At 41.7% G+C, this 24,467-nt stretch overlaps 1 protein-coding gene across 2 annotated transcripts; it reads right to left on the reverse strand.

The window, feature by feature from the left end:
* Nucleotides 1-3,156: 3,156 nt before the first annotated feature.
* IL13RA1 (interleukin 13 receptor subunit alpha 1) lies at nucleotides 3,157-22,686 on the reverse strand. Of its 2 annotated transcripts, none has more exons than XM_064712541.1 (10): nucleotides 22,664-22,686; nucleotides 17,624-17,781; nucleotides 13,930-14,065; nucleotides 11,917-12,037; nucleotides 9,961-10,145; nucleotides 9,422-9,573; nucleotides 8,132-8,264; nucleotides 7,579-7,675; nucleotides 7,210-7,294; nucleotides 3,157-6,076 (listed from the first exon to the last, which is right to left on the reverse strand). In XM_064712541.1, the coding sequence occupies exons 3-10, from the start codon at nucleotides 14,012-14,014 to the stop codon at nucleotides 5,957-5,959; spliced, it is 978 nt and encodes a 325-aa protein (XP_064568611.1). In that variant the 5' UTR covers nucleotides 14,015-14,065; nucleotides 17,624-17,781; nucleotides 22,664-22,686; the 3' UTR covers nucleotides 3,157-5,956. The 2 variants fall into 2 exon arrangements, with proteins under 2 accessions (XP_064568611.1, XP_064568610.1); XM_064712540.1 differs by lacking the exon at nucleotides 22,664-22,686 and adding an exon at nucleotides 20,847-20,964 and having other exon boundaries at nucleotides 3,158-6,076.
* Nucleotides 22,687-24,467: the final 1,781 nt, after the last annotated feature.

Consider the following 24,467-nt stretch of genomic DNA (forward strand, 5'->3'; position numbering starts at 1 on the left):
TGAAAAGAAGAGAATATAAATAAACAAATTTATATATGTAAACATCTTGGATTTTTTTCTTTTCATTTCTTTCCTTTTTACTTCTTGTAAGTTGTTTTGATTTTCCCAGAATCTCCTCCACAGTCATGTTTACTCTTTTCAAGAAACACTAAAGGAGAAGTAGACATGATCAGAGTGCAAACAAGATTCTGGTGAGAGGAGGACAGAAAAAAAGGTGACTTTACTTGGTCAGTTGGTGGAGGAGTTTTTGAATTAAGGAGAAAACAGCAGTGAGGCTCTCTAGTAGAGTTTTTTACAAGTTTGACAGATCACCAAGTGCACTCTGTCTTGGCATCACTCAGAAGAAGAAAACATGGCAGGGGCTGCCCTGACAACTCTTCCAGCCCTACCCAGTCTTTAAGAAATGGATTATCAATATAATTATTCATATAGGCCATAAACAAAATTACTGTTACACACCTAATAAAATGGCCCAGTGATCCCAAGGATTTAGAAACAGAATTTTTATTCCAAACCAAGCTCAAACACAGTCCTTGAAATCCCACATACAGAAAGGCAAATGCCATTTCTCTCTCTGCCTGGTGTCTTGCTAGCATTTCTACCTTTTATACCTCCTAGCTAAACAAGTCACAAGGTGCTGTATGCAAGACAAGTGTGTTAAAGTCAGCTGTGGAAAAATGTCAACTAATTGCTCAGCCTTATTAGCTATCCATGTAGCAAAAGCTGTCTACAGCTGAATATTCTACAACATGACAGGGTGTGATATTAAAACTAAACAGCCATACCCTGAGTAGCTTTCCCTGTAGCTGATTTTGACATTTGGAGGACCAGGCAGTTTCACATCTTTTAGGAGTACCTTGCTGGCATTTTAGAAGTTTCCACACTGACATTTTGTGTGATGAAAGGAAACTAGTGAGAGGCTAAAAGGCTTTGAAGTGCAGGAGGGAGAAAGGCTCCAACAGGCAGAACAGGCTAATTTTGGTGCTCTCTGCCACTAAAAAAAAAAATAAATATCTGTTCTGTTGCGACAGCTAAACCATTAAAGAAGTGGCAATGACATGGCTAAGTGTCTTAAATACAGCTCAGTTGTGTTTCAGAAGAGAGAACTTTGAGGCAGAAATTGCTGATATCAGTTGCAATAGATCACTAGGACAGCATGCCCATTGCACAACTTAATTTTTCCCATAAGGGAGCACATATTTCATTGGGTTTGTTATTTTTTCTTTCAGCACAGATGTAGGAGCAGCTCTACTTTTAAAGCATTAGCTTAACTCCTGGTTCAAGCTGCCCCTAATATTCCATCTAGCTTTGCAAATTTTGCCCGAGATTCCAAAAAGTGACAGGGCCTGAGCTTAACCAAACATCTTTCTCACTAAAGCGTTTAATCCCATCATACAGTTAGCCAAAATAAACTGCTATTTTATTTAGCTGTTTGAGCCAAATGAAAGATGAAAACTGATAGAACAAGCTAAGAACATGATTACTGGAAGTCCTGGTTAACTGGAAAGTTATCTTTTTGTAGCTGCTTTGTGCAAGAGTCATGAAAATCATTGCAGTATTTTAGCAAAAGCCAAACAAGAAGCAGAGAATATTACTAGAGTACACTGGCTGGTTTTCAGCTCTGTGGTGTCAGCACCAATTTTCTTTCCCCACTGAATTACTATCTTCAGAAAACCAAGCAATAGCCAGAGAATGGCCATAGAAATAGGGGTCCTTCAGTGATAAACACCACAAGGTTTACAAACAAAGAGAAAGGATTTCATTTACCTAACCACCATATTGGAAAAACAGATTGAAAAAAACAACCCCAAAAAAAACCCCATAAGTCATCAACAAGCCTTACATTTAGAAACCTGAGACAGAGTTTCCGGACCCGAGAGAAAGTTTCTCTTCCCCGTGCCACCCACCCAAACCCACACTGCTTTGCTGTGGTAACAGTGTGGATTTTGTTACATCATGTGATCTGAACCTCCTGCTATCATCTTGGTTCAACAGCTTGCAGAAAGTTCATCCAAATAGAGAGATTTTAATCTGGTTTTGCATTTGGATTTTCAGTATTATCTAGAAGCTACATTTCTACAGCTGGTGATGCTCCCCTAAAACATATTTTGTAAATATTGTTTAAAACAGAAGTATTTGGGGGTTATCTTGATGAACCTTCAGTAACCCAGCAGAACTGCTCCTCCAGTCCTACCTTGCCTGTTCCTGTAGCTCTCAGCTGCTGCCCGACCACAGCTCTTGGGTGAGAAGGACGGAGAGGTTCCTACAAGATCCTGACCATATCTGGACTTCCACCCCCTACTCACCTACATCCTGTTCTTGCTTGAGTGAGTGGAAAACCCTCCAAAACAGAAAATTCATTCTGTTCTTTTTTTTTAATAATGAAAAAACAATAAAAAGGAAATTCTGAGTATTTGAAGTCCCAGCTCAGAAATAAGTTTATTGAATACTTTCCAGTGAATGGAAATACCCAACCTGTGAACAGTTCTACCCAGTAAGCACTGAAACACTGTGACTTACACTGAAGTGTGTTCCTCTGAACTTTTTCAACTATGTCATGTCACCCCTTAACCAAAAAAAAAAAAAAGAATTGTTCAATCTCTCAATGATGCCAAATACAGAAAGCTGAGATTATTTAACAGAATATATTAAAATAGGAAAAGGTCACTTACAGGGAGTGATTAAAATCATTGTTAGTCATTATTACCACCAAAGCTGTAGAATTGTGAAAAAGAAACACGAAAGTCTTGGTTTTGATGGCATGGTTTATATCTTAATTTTGAATGATCAGCTCACTCAAGGGAACTAAGAATTCTCTCTCAGTCTTTCCAAGAAGCCATTACTAATGTGTTTATTTGGCACTTGAATATATTTGGGTCTAAGTGACAAGTTGATGGCTTCCACCAGTTTAGCAACCTGGCATTTTCAATAACCTCAGCAGCTAACAAAGATGTAAAATACTGAAGATACACTGGGGAAAACTGCAGCAATTTCAGTCAAGTTCCAGCTTGATGGTTCATTAAGTCTCTATGGCATTGAAATAACGTGCCAATGTCAGAAAGTAGAATGGCCTTGAGTAGAGAGGGTGAGAGCCCAGACCTTGTGCTCAGCTCCATCTCTGTTCCAGTATCCCAGCCAAAACCACGGCCATGCAGGCCATCCACAATGGACTCTTAAAACAATTCTCTCTTAAAAGGGAAGAGGGCAAAGCAACTCAGCTCTTCTTCTCTGGGTTCTGCATGCTTCAGACGTGGTTCCTCATTAAAAATTCACCTCTTTGGCCTCAGTTTAATCATCTCAACCCAAGAACAAAATGCCATGCCATTACACTGAAAAGCATTCAATCACATTTATTCACTCTGAACAAATTTACAGATCAAGTAACTGCAATGAAGAAAAGAAATCATAGCAAAATCTGGGTAATTTCAAGCTAAAAAACCTCTTACCTTAAAAAAAAAAAAAAAAAACATGTTAAAGGTGAAAGTATATTCAGATACTTGCTTTACATGCTGAAACAGAGGCTCAATAAATGAATCCATGAGGAAGTGTTAACTAGTGTTATTTAAAACCTTTCTATATAGTGACTTAAATTATCCATGGCATCTTAGCATTTAAACCTTCCTTTTCGCCTAAGACCTTCCATCCTTTTTTTTTTTTCCATTCTATGGCTTTACAAATGTGTTTGGGGTTTTTTTGTTTGGCTGGTTTTTCTTTAAAAGCAAATAAATTTTGGTTTTGTCATAGACACCAGCATAAAAGTCAAAGGAATTTAGGGGTAAGTACTGATTTTCCTAGTTTGCTATGCTGAAAGCTACAAAACTTTATATTACAGTTATGTTTACTTATCTTGAAACTATTCATTTCTGCCTAGTGGTCTATGTTGAGCAACATTTCAGATGAGGTAGATTGAAGGAAAATTTATCATTATAAGAACATCAGTGTTGCAGAGGGAATGAATTCAGCAAAGAATGTAATTACTCTTTTCCTCATGCTATTCCTTAATCTCTGGAATTTCAGAGAGTGCTACTAGCTGACTTTGTATAACCTGAGTTTTTTCTCACTGAAATCCCTGAGGCTTTATTTTTATTTTGTCTCATTTAATAATTTTTATAATGTTGGGGCTTTTTTAGCCTGATTGGAGGTAAAAGGCTTGTTTTAATCGGGGGTCTGCTAGTTCTGCTACATTTCTCCTCTCCCTTCTACCACTAACAAAAGGAGGATAAGAGACATGGAAAAAACTTACTTGAGAGGCTCAGTGAACAATGGGGAGAGAATTGGATGTATTAATAAGAAGGGAATACATAAGTGCATAAAAGATGCACATTTGTAGCTAAAAAGCCTGTGGTACTCATTCTACTTGTTGCAGAACAATATGTTCTAAAAATATAGCATTTAGTTTCATTTTTTTGACTGAAGGGAGTTTGAAGACAAGGATGAACTTTAAAAGGTTAGTAGCTATAAAGTCTGCTCCTAGAAAGCCTATCAGGAGATCTCTTCCCAGTCTGCTAAGCCTGCCCACATCCACGACTCACATGTCTACACTTATCTAGAAGGAGCAAGAAATCCCTGAGCACTAACCATGAAGGGCTTCCATGGATCCTTTTCTTTCCATTCCATTATCTTCCTCCTCCAGCACAATCAAGGTACCACTGTAACCACCCTTGCAGCACAGGGCAGAAACTAATGCTGAGAATGCAGACAGAAAAATGTCACAGTTGTCCAGAAAACACCTGCTGAGCTTTGCTGGGTAAAGAACCCTCAAAACAAAACCATCAAAGAATGAACAAAACAACAACATAAAACACCTGTCAAAATATAGAAGAAATATTTTACACCTGTAAAATATAGAAGAAATATTTTTTAAGAAGTCAAATCAGCACCTTCTTTTACATTACTAAGTCCTAGAGGGGAAGCTCAAATCAGAGTCTCATCACTATAAAAAGAATAAAACTTATTTCTTAGAAAACAGGTCAAGGTTGTCACCCCCTCTTCCCCAGATCCATCAGTTTGGCAGTAAGGATGGGTCTTGAAGCCTTTGCATTAGTTGGGTTTCAGTGGTTTAACATTTGCTAATCCTTTTGACCACCTCTCCTTAGACTCATGGTCCATCCTGATGTTTTTGCTGAACAGGCTCAGGACAACTTAGCTGCTAAAAATCAGGTGTCTTCAGGCCAATATGGCCAAAGTAGAATCACAGTCTGGTGAGACTCAATACAGTTATCTGCTACTACACAGAACAAGTAAAAAAAATTATATTTCTCTTTTTACACAAAGTATAATTAACCCAAGAAGTCCATGAAGGCAAGGCATCTGAGGACAGGCAATTGACAGGATAACAAAACTAAGCCTTTTTTATGAATATTCTGAACACCAGCTGGAAAGCAGAGGCTTTTCATACACATTTTCAAATTAAAAAAATACCTTCTTTGGTGGGATTTGACCAAGCCCCAGCTGATGGGCAGAAGCACAAGAAGCTCAGTCCATAAGTGCCCTCCAGAGAGTGCCCAGCCCAGGCACACAAAGGGTTATCCACAAACAGTCCATGCTCTGCCACCCCAAGTGGTAGCACAAATGACCCATCCCACCCACTGCAAACAGAGCCAAATACTTCAGAGAAGTCACAGTGCTTGCTCCAAAACAAAAAAACCAAAACCAAACAACGCTGACAGTGTGGTGTGAGGCACAAACACAAGTGCAAGTGGCAGTAACAATGGCAGGGCAGAGCTGGCTGAAGCCAGAGCAGGGAACACACAGTGCAGTCCCAGGGGATTTCACAGAGGCTCATCCTGAGCTCAGATGGGTATTTCTGGCAGAGATGGAGGAACAGCCACTGTTAGTGATGCATCTTCACAGAAGGAAGAGCTGCCCAGTGCCTCACAGGCCTCTTCACATCTACAGTCACCTGAGGTACAGGAGCAGGAATCAGCTTCCTCCTCTTTCTTTGATAAAGCAGAGTCTACCTGTTTTCTTTTTCAGGATTACTGCTCTCTGAAGTTTCTGTTAAAATTAAAGAATGAATTTCTTCTTCTATAATTAACCGGTCAAAAGCATTCATGGGGTCATCCTTAGCAGAGCTCTGAAAGAGAGGAACAACATTTTTAACAGTATTTCCTCATGGCAAGTGTTGCTTTTTCACTCCATAAGACAGACCCCTGTTCCACAACATATACCCTGTATTATGGTGGAAAGCCAAGGTGGCTGGGCAACAAAATGTGCTTTTCAGAGCCATGGCTTAGGCCTGGCTGATAGAAGAAATGTCCTCTGGAAATGAGGAACTGAAGGTTGGTGCTTCCAACTACAGCCAACGGGAGAAGCTCAGGCAGGAGGATGGAGAACTGAGCATGTACACACTTTGTAGAGTTTTCACACAGAGGAAATTACTTGGGGCAGTAACAAAACACTTGTGAAAGCACAACAAAGTGTAACTGCTCCCACAGTTACAGCCGTCATGGCCAAGAGTCCCATCTGGGAGAACAACATTCATGTCAAGGTTTGGACTAGGGCTTGTCAGTGTGCTTCTCTCTGGATTTTGATAAAGGGCTACTGAGAGAGATTTATTTAGAAATCAGTTTTCTTAATGGTATTACGTTTATTTTCCCCAAAATAATGCACCACTGCAAGCCTTTCATCAACCAGTGACTGAAACTATAGCTGCTTTTGTTCTTTTGCCAAAAAGAAGCTATGTGTCTGATTTACTTCCTAGCAAACAGACTATAATAAATGTGAGAGTGCTAAAAATGTTAGTTTCTGGAAGTCAAACACAAACAGCTTAATTCAGCATCATAAATATGATTAAGTAGCAGAAAGACATGAATGTTCAGTAGAAGTCACTTAATGGAGTTGCAAAAACAAAACCAAAAATCCTCAAACCAAAACCCACATAGCAAAAGAAGCCTGACAATCAGAAAAATGCCACCCAAAAAACCCCAACCTGAAACAAATTTGAGGGACTATAGCAGTCTGGAGTAACAGAATAATGCAATTCTATTAATCTAACTAGAAAAGTACATACAGTTGGGGGGGTGGAGGAGGAAATCTAAGTTTTGGGTAATTGTTTCTGAAAAACTCCTAGTACTGTAAAATACTTAATCTTCATATTAAATACTTGCTTATACACAGTTAGTTATAAGACAGACATAGGAGAAACAAAACTGCAAGCCTAGAGATCCCAGTTCAATAGATTTGTTGACCCAACAGCTTCTTACTAACCTGGGAATCCTCGTTCTGCTCTCCAAACATGCGCTTGAGAATTTCCCTTGGGTCCGGAATTGGTGGAAGAATTAATATCTTCAGCCTTCAAAAAGTTAAAAAGAAAATATTTAGAGGAAAGATATATTAATTCAAAAATAATTTAAAACCCACAGAATCATTTAAAAATGTCAAAATCATGTTTGGGTACAGTCAAGAAAATTTGTGGAGTCAACTTTGTCATCATTGGCCAGCCTTCATTCTCTGTGCAACTCTACCCATTTCTTATTTTTACTCCCCAGAACAGAAGGGGAACATTGACACAGGCAGATTCTAAATAACTTTCATGTTGACAAAGACAGCAGCAAATGTAGGGAGATCAATATTTACCTTTTTAGATAAATCAGTAGAATTATTGTAGATACTGCAACAATTAATGGAATGGTAATTATTAGAACTAAATAAATTGTAGAGTCCCTCTTCTCACCTGGAAAACAGAAATTGTTGAAACTTAGGGATATTTTGATAGGCTTTTTAGGAATATGACAACAAAATAGTTAATTCTCCAATTTGTTCATAGACTCGGTGCTTTTTCAAGTTCACTAGCACTTTTGTAGGCAAGGAGAGTCTTGTTTTCCAAAGCTGGGGTTATAATGTTGATGTGTTTGGCAGGGAAATGCAAATGAGCAAGACTCAGGGCTGAACAATTGGCTACACTGGACTTTGCATAGCTCCACAAATGGCTCCACACATTATCAACAGCAGCACAGGCTGGGATTGGTGGTGCTGCTGAAGGACTAGAGCTCTTCTGTCCTTTTTTCACTCAAAATTAAGTAAGTACATAAGGAGATGATCCTTGACTCCCATTTATTTAGCAGACAGAAAGGTATTAAATGCCTTGGAGATGAAGAGTAAAAGTGCAGTGCAGGGCCACGTCTCTCACCGATGCTCCTTTCCTCGCTCCAGTCGCTTTGGAGGTGGCTGCTGTAGCACTCCCGCTTTGGCTTTGCTCTCACTCTGAAGCTGTACTTGCTGTGAGCGTCAATGCCAGGAACTGACACAGAATTTCTCTCAGACTAAGGCAAAAAAGAAAAGGCAATTTGCTTTGTTCAATTACCAAGGTATTCTCAGCCACTTCCAAGACTATTTACATTGTGCAGCTAATGCATTCTGAATGTTTTGATGGATGACCTTTTTATGACTATGAAACCTCATTAAAAATAGGACATAGTGGAATTTAACAAGCACAGAAGGTCTTAATGCACATTCCAAAGATTTAATCTCATTCACTGCTACATCTATCATGTAGCATTTGGCATCAATGATTAAACTAAGACTTAGCATTTGGAACAGTGCCTTTTTAATTTTTTTTTCTTTTTCTGAGAAACATCTGTGATTTACCTTCCCTTCTTGTCAGGGCAGCATAACCAACCATACCAAAGTGTTCTGTGATGCCTCCACAAAGAAGAGCACACACTAGATAGGATCTAACTGCACTTGTTTTTTATCCAAAATACCAGTTTCCTGGGGAATGTTGCTAGCATTTGAGTTTGGGGTAGAATAAACAACTAAACATGCTCCACAGGAGAAAACTGCCACTCACTTTGAAATTTACCATGTTGTTTTTACCATTCTGATCAAACTGAACATTCAGTTTGGCTATGGACATACAGCACGAGTCCATCCAGACACTGAACTCAATGCTTTTTATGTGCACACTAAAATCAGTGTATCTGAGGGTGCCCCCCCTCTTTCTTCCCCTCCATCCTCAGTCTTTATCCCTTTGCTTATCTCTGAGAGATTCTCTGCTCTTGTCTGCACCAGCAGTTGATTTTTCTTTAGGGCAATCAGGTCACAGCATTTAAATCCAAAGCTGCCACACGACCACAGAGACCAAGAGCAGGAAAACCCAACACCACAACACCAAAGCCCATATGCCTGAGAAGCAGACAGGCACCATTTCCTGAGGGTTTAGTAAATCCCCCTTTACCAGACTGTTCTCACACACTAACAAATTACACTAAAAATGATGGGAAGGATTCATAAGACTTTAATGAATTTTGATGTACAGCTTTTACTAACATAAACCTACAGTATAAGAGAAAAATCCTACATTCACACAGAGCACTTCCAGCTCTGGCACCCAACCCAGTCACATGCAACTGCTCATTATCAACTGCAAATATTTCAAAAGATTCACAGAAAAAAAAAAAAAACAGCAATGAAAACTTACTGCAATGATCTGACCAGTGTCCAAATCACCATTGCTATATTTAACTTCATACTGCAAACAACTTTTTGGAAAAGTTTCTGATTCACTCCACTTTACATCAATTCTATCATTAGTCTTTGACAATGTCAATTGTCTTGGTGTGGCAGGTTTTACTGAAATGCAAAAAAGAATAATTAATTCAAAAGTCTATTTCACTGCTTACAAATATGGTTCAGTCCTGTATTGCAGAACGCTACACTTACACCAGATTAAGAAGAGAAAGAGGAAGAAGTTAGCACCAGTAAGTCAAAAAAGGAGTAAATCCAACTAAAGAATAAGAGTAGAAGTTAATAGAAAATTACCTGTCATCCTTCTTCCCAGATACCCATCCCACAGAAAACAAACTCTTGTCTATATAATTTCAAATCAAAGGTCAGTAAAAGGGAGCATCTAGTCTCATTGTCTCATCCATACTTTATGAGGTGAAGTTTCTCAAACACAACAATGTACTAGAAATTTCTTATTTTAATGATATTTTTATGATGTGATGGTTAACTTACCGAGGGTGGTAGGATTTTTACTTGCACATAGAGGCCTGACTTCTTCAGAATCACCTCTAATCAAAATACTTATATCAGGATAAGTTCTCCTGTCTTTTGGGAAGGTAAGATTGAAAATGCATTCAAAGGTTCCTTGGTCTACAGAGGAGTTGCTACAGCTCTTAGGGTTTTCCAAGCCATCAAACCTGGAGGAATAAATTATTCTTGTAAACTTCAGAAGAAAAGGACAGCAAGGGGGAGGCTTACTTATAAACGTGTGTTACAAATTCTAAAGACTGATATTGCATTAAAGCTATGCTATAGCATATAAAAAAGTAAAGCTAAGCAAGGTAAGCAGCCTCTAGTTTATCTCAAGCTTTAGAAAGAGTCTTGTTTTTGTGAAGAGTGCCAAGGAGCAGAAAGAGAGGCAGGCTTGCTTTATATCAAAAAGAACAACTGCTGTCAGCTTTGGTTCACATTTTCCACATGGGAGAACAATTCCAAGGAGTAAAGAATATTTAGAAAATGTACTAATTTGGACCACTTCTTGTCAGCAAAATTTCAGTGATAGAAATCTGTGATAGAATGAGCTGATCAACCTTTAGCTCTGCCTCAAGTAGCACAGCTCTTGAGACAGCTGAGTTTTACCTATTTACCTGATTTGATTTTCAAAATGTCAGTATTCCCTTCCAATAATAGAGAAGTTAGGAAGACAAACTTCTTCCTTGCTTCTCTTTGTGGCCCGAGTCTCAATGAAAATACAACAGTAGCCTTTCCTCCCAGGAAAAAGAGAACCAAAAACCCCACCTCATTGGCATTGTGGAAAATGTATCTTTCAGTCTAAAATTGAAGTGTTTTCTTAGTTTTTGGCTTTAAAAATCTAAAAATTATTATTCTTTCAAAGAAGTATGAATTAAACCACTTTGAAATCACTGCAGTTACACCTTCCATTAAAAATAAGGGCAGGTTGAAAATATATAGCTCAAATCCAAAGCATTATTCCAGTAAGTATCCATCTACCCAGAAATTCAGATCATCAACCCTGCATTGGTCCTGATCTAATAACAAAGAATAAGTTTGAGCAGCAGTCTAGACAGGGAACAAATAGTCCCCCCACATTTAATGAAAGCAGCAAGATTTGTGCTGTTTGCTGCCCAAATGCCCTGAACTGAACAGCTGGCCTGTGAGACTGCCACTGGAGAAGAAGAGCAAAAAGTTTATGCAGTTAGCTCAAATAAGACAAAAAGCTGATTTAAAACTACAACATGGGGCTTTCGAAAAGGAAACTCCACTATTTCTACAGAAGCTAATGCAATCTGGGATTTCACAAGCCCCATCAAGGTGCAGAAGTATGCATAGATCAGCATGTACAGCTATCAATGCCAAGAGCTGGCTCACACAAGTCTGTTCCCTGGGAACAAGACACCATTTATGGCTGTCCGCCGGCCAGCGGGGAGGATGATGATAAAAAGATGTTCTTCATAGCTTTAAAGGTGAATCAGTTATTTACAACATTGAAGATGCAAACAGAAGTACTGCTAAGAGTTATTAATGCTTTCATGCCATTTCCCAATGCTTTATGAGCTGACACACACATTGTGAGTGATCCTCACTTAAACATCCTGTTTTCTTGGACTGCAAAGAAAGCAACTAATACATCGGTCTAGCTTAGTTCTTAATTATTCACTCTTTGAATCAAGTGCCCAAACAAAAGTGTAGAAAACAATAGCAGCTGTGTTAATCTGGGCTACAGCAGACACAAAACAGTTATATCAGCTTCCCAAAAAGTCTTGGCCATAGCAGCTCCTGACCCCTTCAGTGGTGAAGTTTTCTGTTGGATGGGACTGAGCAGTAACTTGGACACAATGCCCTGGGAACTTTAAAAGCAACAGGAAGCAGACAAGTGGAATGTGTCATGTAAAACTAAAGATGAGTCCTAGAGCACTTTAGAGCTGGGAAGACAAATCTGCCACGAACCAGTAGAACAAAGTGTAGTTGGTGTCACTGCTTGCGTTCTCCCCACGATGCCAGGTACAAGCCATGTACTCCAGATTGTGCCAGACACAGCCCAAGTCAACAGCAGCAGTACCGGGAATACCTGCAAGGCAAGTTGGAAATGTTCTCTAAGATTTATTTTGTCCAAGTTGTCTCTGCTGATTCCAGAAATAAAACATTTCATAACTGAAACTGGAAGACAGAAATGTGTTGGTTACCTCTCACACTACACTGCCTGTTCAGCACAACAAATGAGGAATTCCAGCTGTTTAGAGCCTGCAATGGCTGAAAGCTCAGCAGAATAACTTTGAGAGGCAAGCCAATCACAACAGCACATCCCAGAGTTCACCATGGCTGAATTGCTACTTAGAGTTACCAGATGCTAAGGACAAGGTATTGAGTCAGGAAAATATTTATTTCTATGAATCTACCGGTATTTAAAAATAAGTCAAAGTAGCTGGCAATTGCAAGGAAAACTATAACAAAGCTAAATGCTTTTACAGCCATCAATGTCAACCATAATTAAAGGCTGACTATTTTTAGCTTCTCCAGATATAGTATTAGTTGCTCGGTATTTATAATATGGAAATACCTCTGAGTCTTAAATATTGACAAAAGCAACACTAGGTAAGCTGACTTTTTAATTGAGACCCATCTACCTTTAGACATTAAAATATAACATTTGGAAACTCAAGTCACATCAATACAAATGAGTACTTAACAATTGTGAATATGTCAATGGATCACCCAGGCAGAGCAATTATGGAATCAAGTCTTTCATCTTCAATCTTGCATTTCTGTATGAGTTCTTTACACTCTATTACCATATTACATTGCATTGGACACCTTTTCCCTGTAACAAGTAGCAACATCTCCACGAACTAAAAACTAAATGCGTATTAAATGCAGATCTACTTTGAAAGTCAGAGCTTGCATTCTCCCTGAAGCAGCAACTAAGAGTACAGAGAAATGAAACAGGTTTTCCTATTCCAAGAAATATATAAAAATATTTCATCTGCACACACACTTTTAAAATCCCCAGCCTGTTTAGTACATGCTGTCCTAATGATCTCCTTCCCTGATTTTCCAGAACCCTTCTGGCAGGCACCCACACAAGCTTGATAAGGTCTCTGATTCTCCCAATCACATGTGGTTTTCATCCACATCAAGTCATGCTCCTGGGTTAAGACAGACTTTTAGGCAAGAGGCTCATTTTCTTGCTGTACATCCTAACTTCCAGTATTCAGCAAAATAGCTTACTCCTCAAAGTCTGCTTCCTAACAGTTTTGCTATGGACCCCGTACTTCTGCATGCCAAGAAACAAAAAGTACTTTTTCTCTATTCATTTTGCTATGCTTTGTAGACCTCATTCATCTCTTGAAAAAGACAAAACCCTATTACAATTATTTAAGTAATTTATTCAACAAGTTATTAAATTTACTACATTCCTCCCTCCTACACAGACAACGGTAGATCTATTTTATGGGTTTCTGTTTATAAAGAAAAATCATGCAAAATAAACTGACAGATGTTAGTCATGAAGGCAGCAGGCTTAATGGAGTCAGAGCCATCTCCTGTGCCACAACCACCAAAAACAAAGCAGCTCATACACCAATCCTAGGTTTAGATGGGGGGGAAGAGAACCAAAACATTTGTCATACCATCTCAGACACACTGGAATTCCTGCCAGTGTAAGGATATATTACAGCCCTTCAGAAAGAAGGGCTCAAAGGAGGCAGAAGACAAGTAACAGGAACTACACTGCTGTTTTGGAAGAGCACTTCCATTTTACTAGCTTGCCCAGAAGACTTTAAGAATCAGAAGACCCCAGTTATGTTTAAAGTTGGTATAATCATTCTGTTTAAGCTCTATCAATAAAACCAGCCCTTGTGTCGGGTATTTCTCTATGATGCATTTTATGACTTCTTGTTGAAAGAGAAGAGAAAAAGCCATGTCTCCTCAGGCCAAGAGGGGTCTGGCCACAGCTGGCATTACCTTTTGGCAGGAGGGAGGTCTCCACCCAGGGGCTGGGCTCGCTGGTGTTGTCATTCTTGCACTCACTTCTCACCCTGAGGCGCATTTCCTCACTCAAGTGCGCATCCGTCACACGGAATCGGCTCTTACTCCATTCCTGGGTTTACATGGGGGGAAGAAAACCAAAACGTTTTTCATACCATCTCAGACACATGGGAATTCCTGCCAGTGTCAGGATACATTACAGCCCTTCAGAAAGACTACAGCTCAAAGCCAAAGGAAACCACGGTCTGGCTAGGTGGGAAGCCCCAGCATCTCCTGGCTTTGCTTTTTTCTTTCTCAGGCGCAGTCAGAACTCACAAAGAAGAGCTACTCCTACCCCTGTGACCTACAGACATAAGCAAAGGCTACATAGAGATCAAGAAGTAAGTACAACAAGGGGGAAATGATCCTAGAAAAAGTCTTCATGGATACTACAAACTAAGCATGTTTATACTACAGTGGTATAAACAGGCACTTACAGATCTGACCTTCACCTTTCTGTGTGTGTACAGGAGGGCATGACCAACAGAATGAAGCACATTAGAAGAAACGACCAAAAAGCAGTGAGATGAGTTTGGATGATTTAAAGCGCAGAAGAAAAACCTACCAAAACAAACCCATAAATGGCTATTAAAAGCAGTGACACCACATCAAGCCAAAGTATCTCATGATTTTCCATTTCGACTATGTTTGCATGAGAAAAAGGCTCACCCTTTTATCACACACTTTCTTGAGCATCTTTTGTTGGCCTAGGAGGATGCCTTTTAGTTAACTGGAAACTGGGTACGAAACAAACAATTTTGTTATGGCCAAAGAATGCTGTAACTACTCATATATAAAAATAATAAATATTGGCGCTAATGATAGTGTAAAGAAATCAAACGAATGGACAGATTAGGTTTGTCTGGGTTTAAAAGACAGGTGTCTGGCAAGGAAGGTGGGAACCTCCCTTGGAATAGAAAATGTGGGCCCCCTTCCCACAAAATTATTATAACTCCAAAATAACAGGGCTTTCATGCAGGGGGATAGAATATAAGAAAATAAAGATAGTGTAAAAAGTATTCTTACCCCTAAGGAGTTGCAGCTGGGCCAATTATCAAAGATTAGGAACAGGCCTGAGTTAAGAGGCCACAGCTATAAGCAATGAGAAGAAGATGCTATAAAAGAGTGGGGTGGCTGGGTGAGAAGGGAACTGGAGTCAGTTGGCTGCTTTGTGATGAAGAAAGAGTCAGTGCTCTGAGGAGCTACCCACGAGAAACACCAAGAAGATATGAAACTTTTGCGATAAGGAGACAACAGTATGGAACCCCTGCAATAAGATAACACTTTCAGGCTAAGAAATGAGGAAAGGATCACCAGTTCTTGACTGGAATGTCCGTGTGTGTAACACCGCAAAGAGCAGAGCACAAACCCAGCCCAGTCTCCTTCGGTGCAGTTCCGGGCACGGCCAGCAGGGGCGCTGCTGGCTCCCGGCCAGGCAGGGGGCGCTGTTTCCCCCGGGCCTGCAGGGGGCGCCGTGGCCGAGCTCGGCCGCGTCTCCCTCACGCGCTAATGGCGGGCGGGCCAGCGGGAGAGAGAGCAAAGCGGCTTACCCTGCAAACCCCAGGGGCAGCCGGTGTCCGTGCCCCTCTGGATAGCAAAAGGAGCTGCAGCAGGAACCTCAGAAGCAGCAAGCTGGAATGGCAGAAGCGAGCACAATCCCACAGTAATAAATGAAATGAATCAGAAACTCTTCAGCCGGGTGTCCTGTCGGGCAGGATGTGGGGTTACAGCGCAGCAAAACACCCGGGGCGGTGGCACAGGAATGGCGGGGCTAGACAGCTACAGCCCGGCTCCTGAACACGGCCAGGAGAGGCTCCCTCGAGCGGGGAGGGACTCGGGGTCCTTGGTTTTCCCTGAGGCCCCCGAGCAGATGATGAGGGTCCCAGACCGGGTGTTAATAAGGTCCCAGTTCAATGGCCACCCTTATGAGCCTCACTAGTGGTAGGAGAAAACAGTGGGAGATGGGACTCCCCAGTGGTAGAGAATTCTTCCCACAGTGCAGCCTGAGACCCCAGGAATGAGAGAGAGCTCAGAGCTGAGCCCAGCCCCTCACCCCTGAGCCAAAATATCAAAGTGTCTCTGCCCTTCCCAAAAGAAAACCCCCAGCTAAGGGGCTGCAGCCAGCTGCACCCCTTCACCCCACCTTGGCCACTTCTTTTGTCTCTCTTAAACATCAGTCGTTATCATCTCTAACAACAAGTGGGAGAAAATTTCCTTAAAAAAAAAAGAAAGAAAAAATCCTAACCTCCAACAGATTCTGTGAGCAAAAAGATTCAGCAAGATGTACAGTATATTTCATCCTGTCCTGTGAAACTGCTGACCCTCAGTTCATTCATTGCTGATGACATTAATATCTATTAGACTCTTCCAGAAACTTAGCCCTTTAACCACAGAGACTTTCTACTTGTTAGTTTTTTAATTAATCAATCAAAATATGTAAATAGGTTTCTGCTGTGTTAGCAGGTTCAACTGGCTCATCTAAAGCTCCAACGAAGATTTTTAGAGATCATTAGCGTCAAAATGAAACATCACCCTTTTAGCAGTGACATTAAATCAGCTCAGCTGTTTGCAAAACCAGAGTCACAGAATTATAAAATGCTTTGGGCTGGAAGGGAGCTCAAAGATCATCCCGTTCCAATCCCTCGCTGTGGGTTCCAGCGTTCCGCTAGAACAGGTTGCTCAATGCTCCATCCAAACTGGCCAAACCACATCCCTACTCATGTCCAGGATATCCTGGAGCTGTGGGAAAAAATACAGTGGTTAGCACGAAAAGACCAATGTAAGCATCAGGCTGTAAGTCTGTTAACAAGGCTCAACAACAATGGACTGCTTCAAGAGGCATCATATCAATTGTAACCATATCTGAAATAGCAGCACTGTCTCCCCCACAGCTGGCATCTACCAAAGGCTTCAAACTCCCAGAGTTTGGAATAACGGATTTATCTTCTTACTGGCAATAAATTGTAAAAATACCTGTCCTACAGCCCTTAGCAATGGGCACCACGGCAATGCCCTGTCCAAACAGCAGCTAATCCACAGCAAGGAGCACATCTGGGCAAACCAGCTAACACAGAAAAACAAAGCCCAAAACAAATGAGTTATATGTCTTCAATTCCAGGCAACAAACATGCACCATATTGTCTTCAAAACACAACTCTCCCATAAATAATTGTAATTGCAGGGAGAGGGTAAATGGGGAATGTTAATTCTTGGCATTATCTCCAAAAGATGCAATACTGTCAAACTACAACTAAATCTGCATGTCTCTTTAAAGTGAGTCCAAAGTAAAGGAGAAAAGCCTTTGCAAAATCCCATTTAACTCTCCAGTATATAGACTGCCCTGTATCTAGAAAGCTGCATAAGCAAAGACTGAAACGAGACTTCTCCCATTATTATTACAGTACTTCTGTGTTACCACCAGCACTCAGTTATCAGAGAGCAACAGACAGATTTTTATGATCTGAAGATCCCATATGCTGGTATGATTCATTTTTGAGGTTTTGATCCCATGATAAGGATGAAATGCTATATTTAAATTGTATATACATACTTGTATATGGTCTCCCACAGGGAGTTTTATAACAATAAGACATTTACTGGAACACAGAGCTGAAAGAGGTGATGCACTTACTCTTCTGTCCTCGGGAACCCCATTAATGACGATGTCACTGGAATACTCCAGGTTGCAGCTACTGCTGATGTTCTCTGGGGGGTTCCATGTCCAGGTCAGAGTACAGATATGGGTCAGTGAATAGTTCAAGTTGGATGGAGATGGAAGAACTTTTGCTCCTGGAAGAAAGGAGTTACCAGTGTAACAATCCACACTTCACCATTAGTAATACTGGCAAATTTTTAACTCTCTGACAGAAAAGAAGATGAATAACTTCTCAGCTTTGTCAGCTCATGTTTTCTATCAGATAAGGTACCGCCCACTAAAGTGTTTCTATTATTCTTGTTACCTCAACCCATAAATATTTTAAGTATGCACAAATTACCTGAAAAGTAATTTTTAAGAAATTGCAGCCTGCAACAAGGCAGTGGTTGTGGTACTTGAGCTTTTGCGCATTGCAGGAAGATAAATCACATGCTGAAACTTTAGTAAAAACAGCATATACATTTTGTGGAGCATTAATACTGTGTTCTCCCCAAAAGTTATCCATCAGCATCGTTTTAAAGAGAAATCCTTAAAAAGACAAGTGATTACTTGATCTTGCAAGTAACAGCTGTATGTTAGAAGCACAATTTAAGCAAAGATGGCAAATGCAAGAATGTTAAAAAAAAACAAGGAAACCACATCGTTTTCTCAATTACCTATTCAAAATATAATGCTGTGTTCTGGCACAGTGAGCAAAACCAGTGTGGGACAAGCAGTAATTTACTGCTGCCACACTTCAGGGATAAATTTTTTACCTCCCCAAAAGCCAACGAGAAGCAGAGCAGGGCCATGACTCAGAGATGGTCACAGCGATTTGTGCTTCGACCCTTCCTTATCATGTGCACTGAGTCAATGCCTACTCAAGACCCATCACAAACCCTGAAGATCATATTAGAAAACAAAGAAGGGAAATACGACAAGAAATGGCAAACTTCCAGGAAAAAGTAAAGTACGTGTCAGACATCAATTCTAGAAACCATTACCAACTGGGAATTCCCTAAAAAAGTAAAAGTGAACTTTGTTTTTTTAAAGGGCTACTCTAATATGTACAATGAGAAGATGTTGAACCAGAAGCCCAATTTCTGTTTGTCAGGGTATCTCCAGGTATCATCACTGAGCCACCACCACGTGTAAGTCTGTGGGCAGAGTGTACCCTCGTTACTCAACAGTTTCACAAACACTTCAAACAGATATCAGCTCGTGCTGCAGGTCCTGCTGTCCCAGGGAACCAAGCTCAACCCATCTCAATATTCAAGTGAACTCATCGGAAAAGGGCAGAATAATTCCATCAAGATCAGTTTTCCCATCCACGTCACAGTGCAGCCCTGTTTCCTTCTGCTAGCACAAGGAAGAGGGAAGATACAGAAGCAAAAGAGCTTCCCTGAGCAACAGTTCTGCTCAAGGCATCCATGACACCATTATTTTACATTTCCTAAAAGTCAGAGCAGCTAAATCTTGAAGGGCATTCATCAAACTTCTGGAGCTCTCTCAGACCTTTGCATAGCTCAAGAACAGGCAATGGTAAAGATCAGGCACCATTATAATCCATGTGCTTGCACAGATAATGAGAATAATTACAAAGATTTACTGATTTAGTTTGTTTATGCTTAATTTGTTTGAATACTTAAAATTTTTGTGATTTTTGTTTGAGCAGAAAAGAGAAATTTTTATTCTTGCAAAAATACAGTCTCCAGTGAGAAAACTGAATGTAGCAAGAACATCTTTGCCTATTACCTCTTCCACTAACAAAAACATAGAACAGGCTTTAGGAACCGCCGGGACACTAAGTTTGAAAATACTAAGTCTTTCTGATCATATTTAAAAAAAAAAATTTTCAACAAGAGTACACCAAGCATTCCATCTTGTCATGACTGAACTTTTACCTACAATAGCCACAAACCATTAAAAAATGCCATCCCTGATTTCTACTCTGAAGTTCTAAACATTTTCTTCTAAAAGATTTGATTAGAAGCCATAGCACTTAAGGTTTGTGGATTACTAGCCACACAAAGAAGTGCTAATATTTACAGCTTATAAATTAATCAGTAAATCATATCAGCATAAAAAGTTTAAATCTAGTAGATTTTTGAATAATCTACAGAATGCTGAAGCTCGTGTTTTAAAGTTTTTAATTCATCTTTTATTCACAGATTAAGCCAATCTCATACATTTATCTGTGTAAAATATGCTCATGCTCACCATCTCATGCTCTCATTATTAAAATTTCTGTAGCAATTTTGCAGAACAACTCAGTGGCCAACTACAAAATGTGGGCAAGCCGTTATTTCACTCTTAAAATGCAAAACCACAGCGGTGCTTCTAAGAAAAGAAGAACAGCAATATCCAGCAGAGATTACGTGAGGCATAGAAAACATGTTATTTCTAAAAGCCCTAACGAGGAAACATCAGCAAATTCTTTGCTTCAAGTATCACGTGAGAGTGTTGTAAAGCAGTATAAAACTCATCATATTTTTATTTTGTTCTCCTGCATTTTCTGAAAGTTGATTTCATAGTGATAAAGTTGATTTCACAGTGATAAACCAAATTGCAGACAGTTGAAAAATAACATTTCGTTAATGTCTATAGCAGGGGTTTTGGATAACGTGAGCAGAGAATAAACCTTCAAGCCCGCGTCCTTATGAAGCCCTCACAGAGGCGCACGCATCTCCCAAAACTAAACACTGGTACTTCCAAACTCGGGAATCCCGAAGGAAGAGCGAGGGCGAGGGGGGCTCTGCGTGCCCGCACCGGCGGAGCCGCTCCCGCACCGCCGCAGGACGCGGAGCAGGGCAGGGGCTTCTGCTCGGGGTTTTAAGGCAGAAACTGTCCTGGGAAACGAAGATGGGGCTTAAAACATTTCTACCGACCCTGCCTTAATGAAAGGGGAGAGCAGATTTTCAGCATCCCCGTTCTCGGTAAGCGACAGCGCAGGGCGCGCAGCCGGCGCTGCCTCGCACACGGCTGACGAGCTTCGGGCTATTTCTACCACAAAATGAAAGGATTTCCCGCATCCGCATCCATGCCCGCATTTCCCTCACACCCATGCCCGCGTGTGCGCGGAGCCACGGCCGAGCCGCCCGTCCCACGCACGAGGAGAGCCCGGAGCGGCCGCTCCAGCGCCGGCGCCGCGCCCCGGAGCGCAGCCCGCAGCCGCTCCCGGGCTCCGCCGCCCCGTCCCCGCCGCCCTGCCCGCTCCTACCTGCCGCCGCCGCCGCGGCCACCACCCAGCAGACAGCGAGGAGGAGCGGGCAGGGCAGCGGAGCTGTCGCGGGCACAGCCATGGCTCGGCCGCCCCAGCGCGGCCCCTCGCTCCCACTTCCCGTCAGGGGGCCGGACCAGCCGGGAAGGGCGGTGTGACGGGACGGGACGGGCAGGGCCGGCCCGCCCAGGTAATCCGAGCCGGGCGGGAGGGGCGGCCCGGCCCCGCCACCTGGGCAGCACCGCCCCGGGCTCAGGGCTGTGCAGCGACGGGAGCATCCCCCGGCCCGCACTGCCCTCCCTCTGCTGTCACCCCTCTGTGCCCCATGTGCTACCCTCCGTTCCCCACCGCTGCCTCCCGCATGGCCAGCACAGAGATTCACGGAATCGATTCGATTGGAAAAGACTTTGAGATCATTGATTTCCCCTCCGCTGGAGCCGCCGGTGCCTCCCCGAGCCCGGGCTTGGCCGCGCTGCAGTCGCGGAGCCGCAGGGACGCCGGCGGTGTCCGCACAGCCCCTTTGGGACCGCACCCGCCCCGCTGCCCCGTGCCCTCCGTGCTTCCGACAGGGCGCTGCAGCGCGGCCGCAGGCTCACCAAGGTCTCGTTCTGCGAGTCAAAGTCGTTCTCATTTTACGACTGGGTTCGCACTTGTCTGCTACAGCTATTGAACCGTGCCCCAGACCGGTATGGTTCATGTCCTCTACCAGGAAAGCAGCCACGTTAGCACATCCCCGAGCAGTTCTCTTGATGTCGGAGCCTGGCACAATGCCGCTTTTCAAAATCCCTCCTGAAAATTCAGCTAATTTCTACAGTCTGTGCTAAAAATGCATATTGTTCTTTTTTTTTTTTCAGATCTACCTTCCACAAACTTCCCCAAACTCCCTTTCCTTCAGCCCTTTCCAAATACAACATAGTCACTTGGAATTTTGCTCTCACATTTTTTTATGGGTGAGATGCAGCAAGTTTTCCAAAATTTTCTCAGAACTGGGAATAAGACATAAGTGCTATTTTGATTAATTTCAAGAGAATAAAATATTTGGGACAAAAATTTCCCTTCAGAACCAGAATTTTGTGGTAGCTAGCAAGCATGGTCCTAGTTACCACCCAAATACAGGTATTCTAAAAATAGTATAGATCCAGCAGGGAGGAAACTTGGCTGAGTTTCAAGGCAAACCAAAATTTGTTAGTAAAACTAACTTATTCCTAACCCAACAGAATGTTTCAGTATTTACTCAGCTCTTCAAAGAGTTTTGCAAGAGTGCATCTGCTTTTTAGACACTCATTCTAGAAAAAGGGAAGTGGAGCTTTTTATGATGGGGTGGGGAATATCCTGTGTTAATGCTGGGCTTTTTTTTTGCTTTTCGGCCTTTTTGTTCCCCTGTGAAATAAGAGGACTTCTAGTTGCTCTTTAAAAGTGCCCAAGGACCTTGCAATTATAAACAGATAAACATGTGGTGGAACATTTAAGCTGTGTGATGGAGATTGGATTGTGCAATTACAGCAAGCACGGGCTATGCCTGCCAGTGAGGACATTTGTAGAGTAGAGCTGATCCAAGCTGATCCTCTCTTGCTTTCGGTTTCCTTGCTATTTTCTTTCCTTCCTTCTTTCTGTTTTGTCCACTCCTTCTCCCAGGAGAGCCAATGCCAAGCACAAATGCAATCGTTCCCTGCTTTTGGCTGCCGGCCCATCAGCGTTGTCAGACGCTTTTCCCCCTCTCTCTTCCTTCTCCCTGAAAGCTCAGCTCGTTGTCACATTCCCGTCCCGACTCCCGGCAATCGCAATTGCTGCCAGAGCCTTTGATCCCTGCCACATACCTGAGACTTCCCATTTCTCAATCTCACTGAGTCCTGTCCTGCAGCTTTCTGTTACAAATCTCATCCTCATTTATGCTCTTTGAGCCAATGCACCTGCGCTGTGCTGACTGGAACCCGTATGGACACACCTGAGGAACCTTTCAAATGATCTCTTGAGCAAGTACCTGGGGTATGGCTTCAGGTTTGGTATCAACTGCTTTAGAATCATCTTACTGACCTGCCCTTGGCTGTGTGCTCCTGCCTTTTCCACCCACACAAACAAAGCCAGTGATGGTGGGGACATGCAGTGAGTTTGCAGATGCAAGAAAACAAAAATCCAATTTTTCCGGTGCATGTTCCCTAAATCAAATTAAGAAATTGTGCCAATGCCTGGTGTGCCTGCACAATTACCAATTCCAGCAAGAGGCAGCAATTATTAGCAGCAGAGTCATGGGGAATTGTCCCTTTTGGGACCAGAAGTTATTCCACATCAATGTTGAGATTCCTCCTTTCCGATTTTGCAGCAGCTTCTGTCAATACTTTAGGTCTCAGCCAAAATAATTACAGGCTCTTCAGAAGACCACTGGAGTCAGTTCAAAAAAGGACTCAAATGCAGCTGGATCTGAGGCACAAAAATCCAAAACTGTGTTGAAAAAAACCCAGTCTGACTCACATGGCTCCTCACGTCCTGACCTTTGTTGCGCTCTTTGTTCTGTGCTCTTTGGGGACATCTAGAACTTTGTGATTCACGTTCACGACAGACACTAACTCTGCAAACTCTGAACTGCTGCCCAAGCCCTGCTGGAAAAGAGAAACTTTGTGGAATAAAACCCACCTCCTTTGAAGAGCACTTTTGGGCGGGCATGGAACCCAGCACGTTTGTGCCAATGTTGTATCTCCCCTCTGATAAATTCTATCACAAGCCCATGCATCAACTTTTCTACTCACTATTCCCGAAGTATGAAGATCTATTTGATTTACCTACTTATTTGGCAAGGGCTTTATTTGGCCTTTACTCACCAAGGGAGGCAGGGCACAAACCTGGTTTTACAGCTGTTTGGCCAAGGCTTGCAAGAGCTCCATACAGAAGCCCCAGAAGATAGAAGTAAAAAAAGCAGTTTTTCCTTTATCCTCTGGTGAGGTAAATAACAATTATACCTGACTTACATTACATAATGTAAGAGCTAGTTCAGCTGCCTGGGCATGTACATTATTGTAACCACCTTGTAGGTTGAGCCAGTTGAAGAAGAGCAATAATAAATACATCCTCAAAGAGCAAAAGTCCGAAAATTGTAACTTTAGAACAGAGCAAAAACACAACCACAAACTTACCAGATTTTTTTTAGGAAAGTAGGGTCATCTGCTGGGATATTTAATTACTTGTGATTCAGATCTTGTTTCTATTGATAAATTTGTGTGTATGACTGTTTTCCCGATGAATCATGTTTGTGGGATTTCCCTGAGCTGGATGTTGTAGTGCTCATGCTCCTTTAGGATTTTTAAGTCAGATTTTTAAATCTTCTATTTATTGCTGAATAGTTTAGTATTCACCATTTCACTTGGTGCACTTCTGTATTTGAAGATTTATTTTGGTAACCTTTTTTAGGGGGTGCATATGTGATAGCTCAGTGCACTAGGGTTTAGTCCCATGAATCTTGCACTGCTATTAGCTTCTGATCACTCACCCTGTTCTGTGAAATGAGGAAAACAAACAAACACACAAAAAAACCCCCCTAGGCAAAACATGGTTATTGAAACACTTATTTTTCCTGATTTTCTAGTCTTTTATTTTGACCTGGAATAAACTCTGAACTTGACTGCAATG

This window comes from Zonotrichia leucophrys, chromosome 4A (assembly GCF_028769735.1).
Source record: "Zonotrichia leucophrys gambelii isolate GWCS_2022_RI chromosome 4A, RI_Zleu_2.0, whole genome shotgun sequence".
Lineage (NCBI taxonomy): Eukaryota > Metazoa > Chordata > Aves > Passeriformes > Passerellidae > Zonotrichia > Zonotrichia leucophrys.

Excerpts from the sequence above, each read along its gene's own strand:
- IL13RA1 (XM_064712540.1), bottom strand. The coding sequence starts at position 20,928 with ATGGCTGTGCCCGCGACAGCTCCGCTGCCCTGCCCGCTCCTCCTCGCT. Across the intron at positions 12,038-13,929 it reads GACCTCCCTCCTGCCAAAAG|GTATTCCCGGTACTGCTGCT; the intron begins GTAATGCCAGCT and ends CTTGCCTTGCAG. Across the intron at positions 10,146-11,916 it reads AACTACACTTTGTTCTACTG|GTTTGATGGCTTGGAAAACC; the intron begins GTTCGTGGCAGA and ends TTATTCCTCCAG.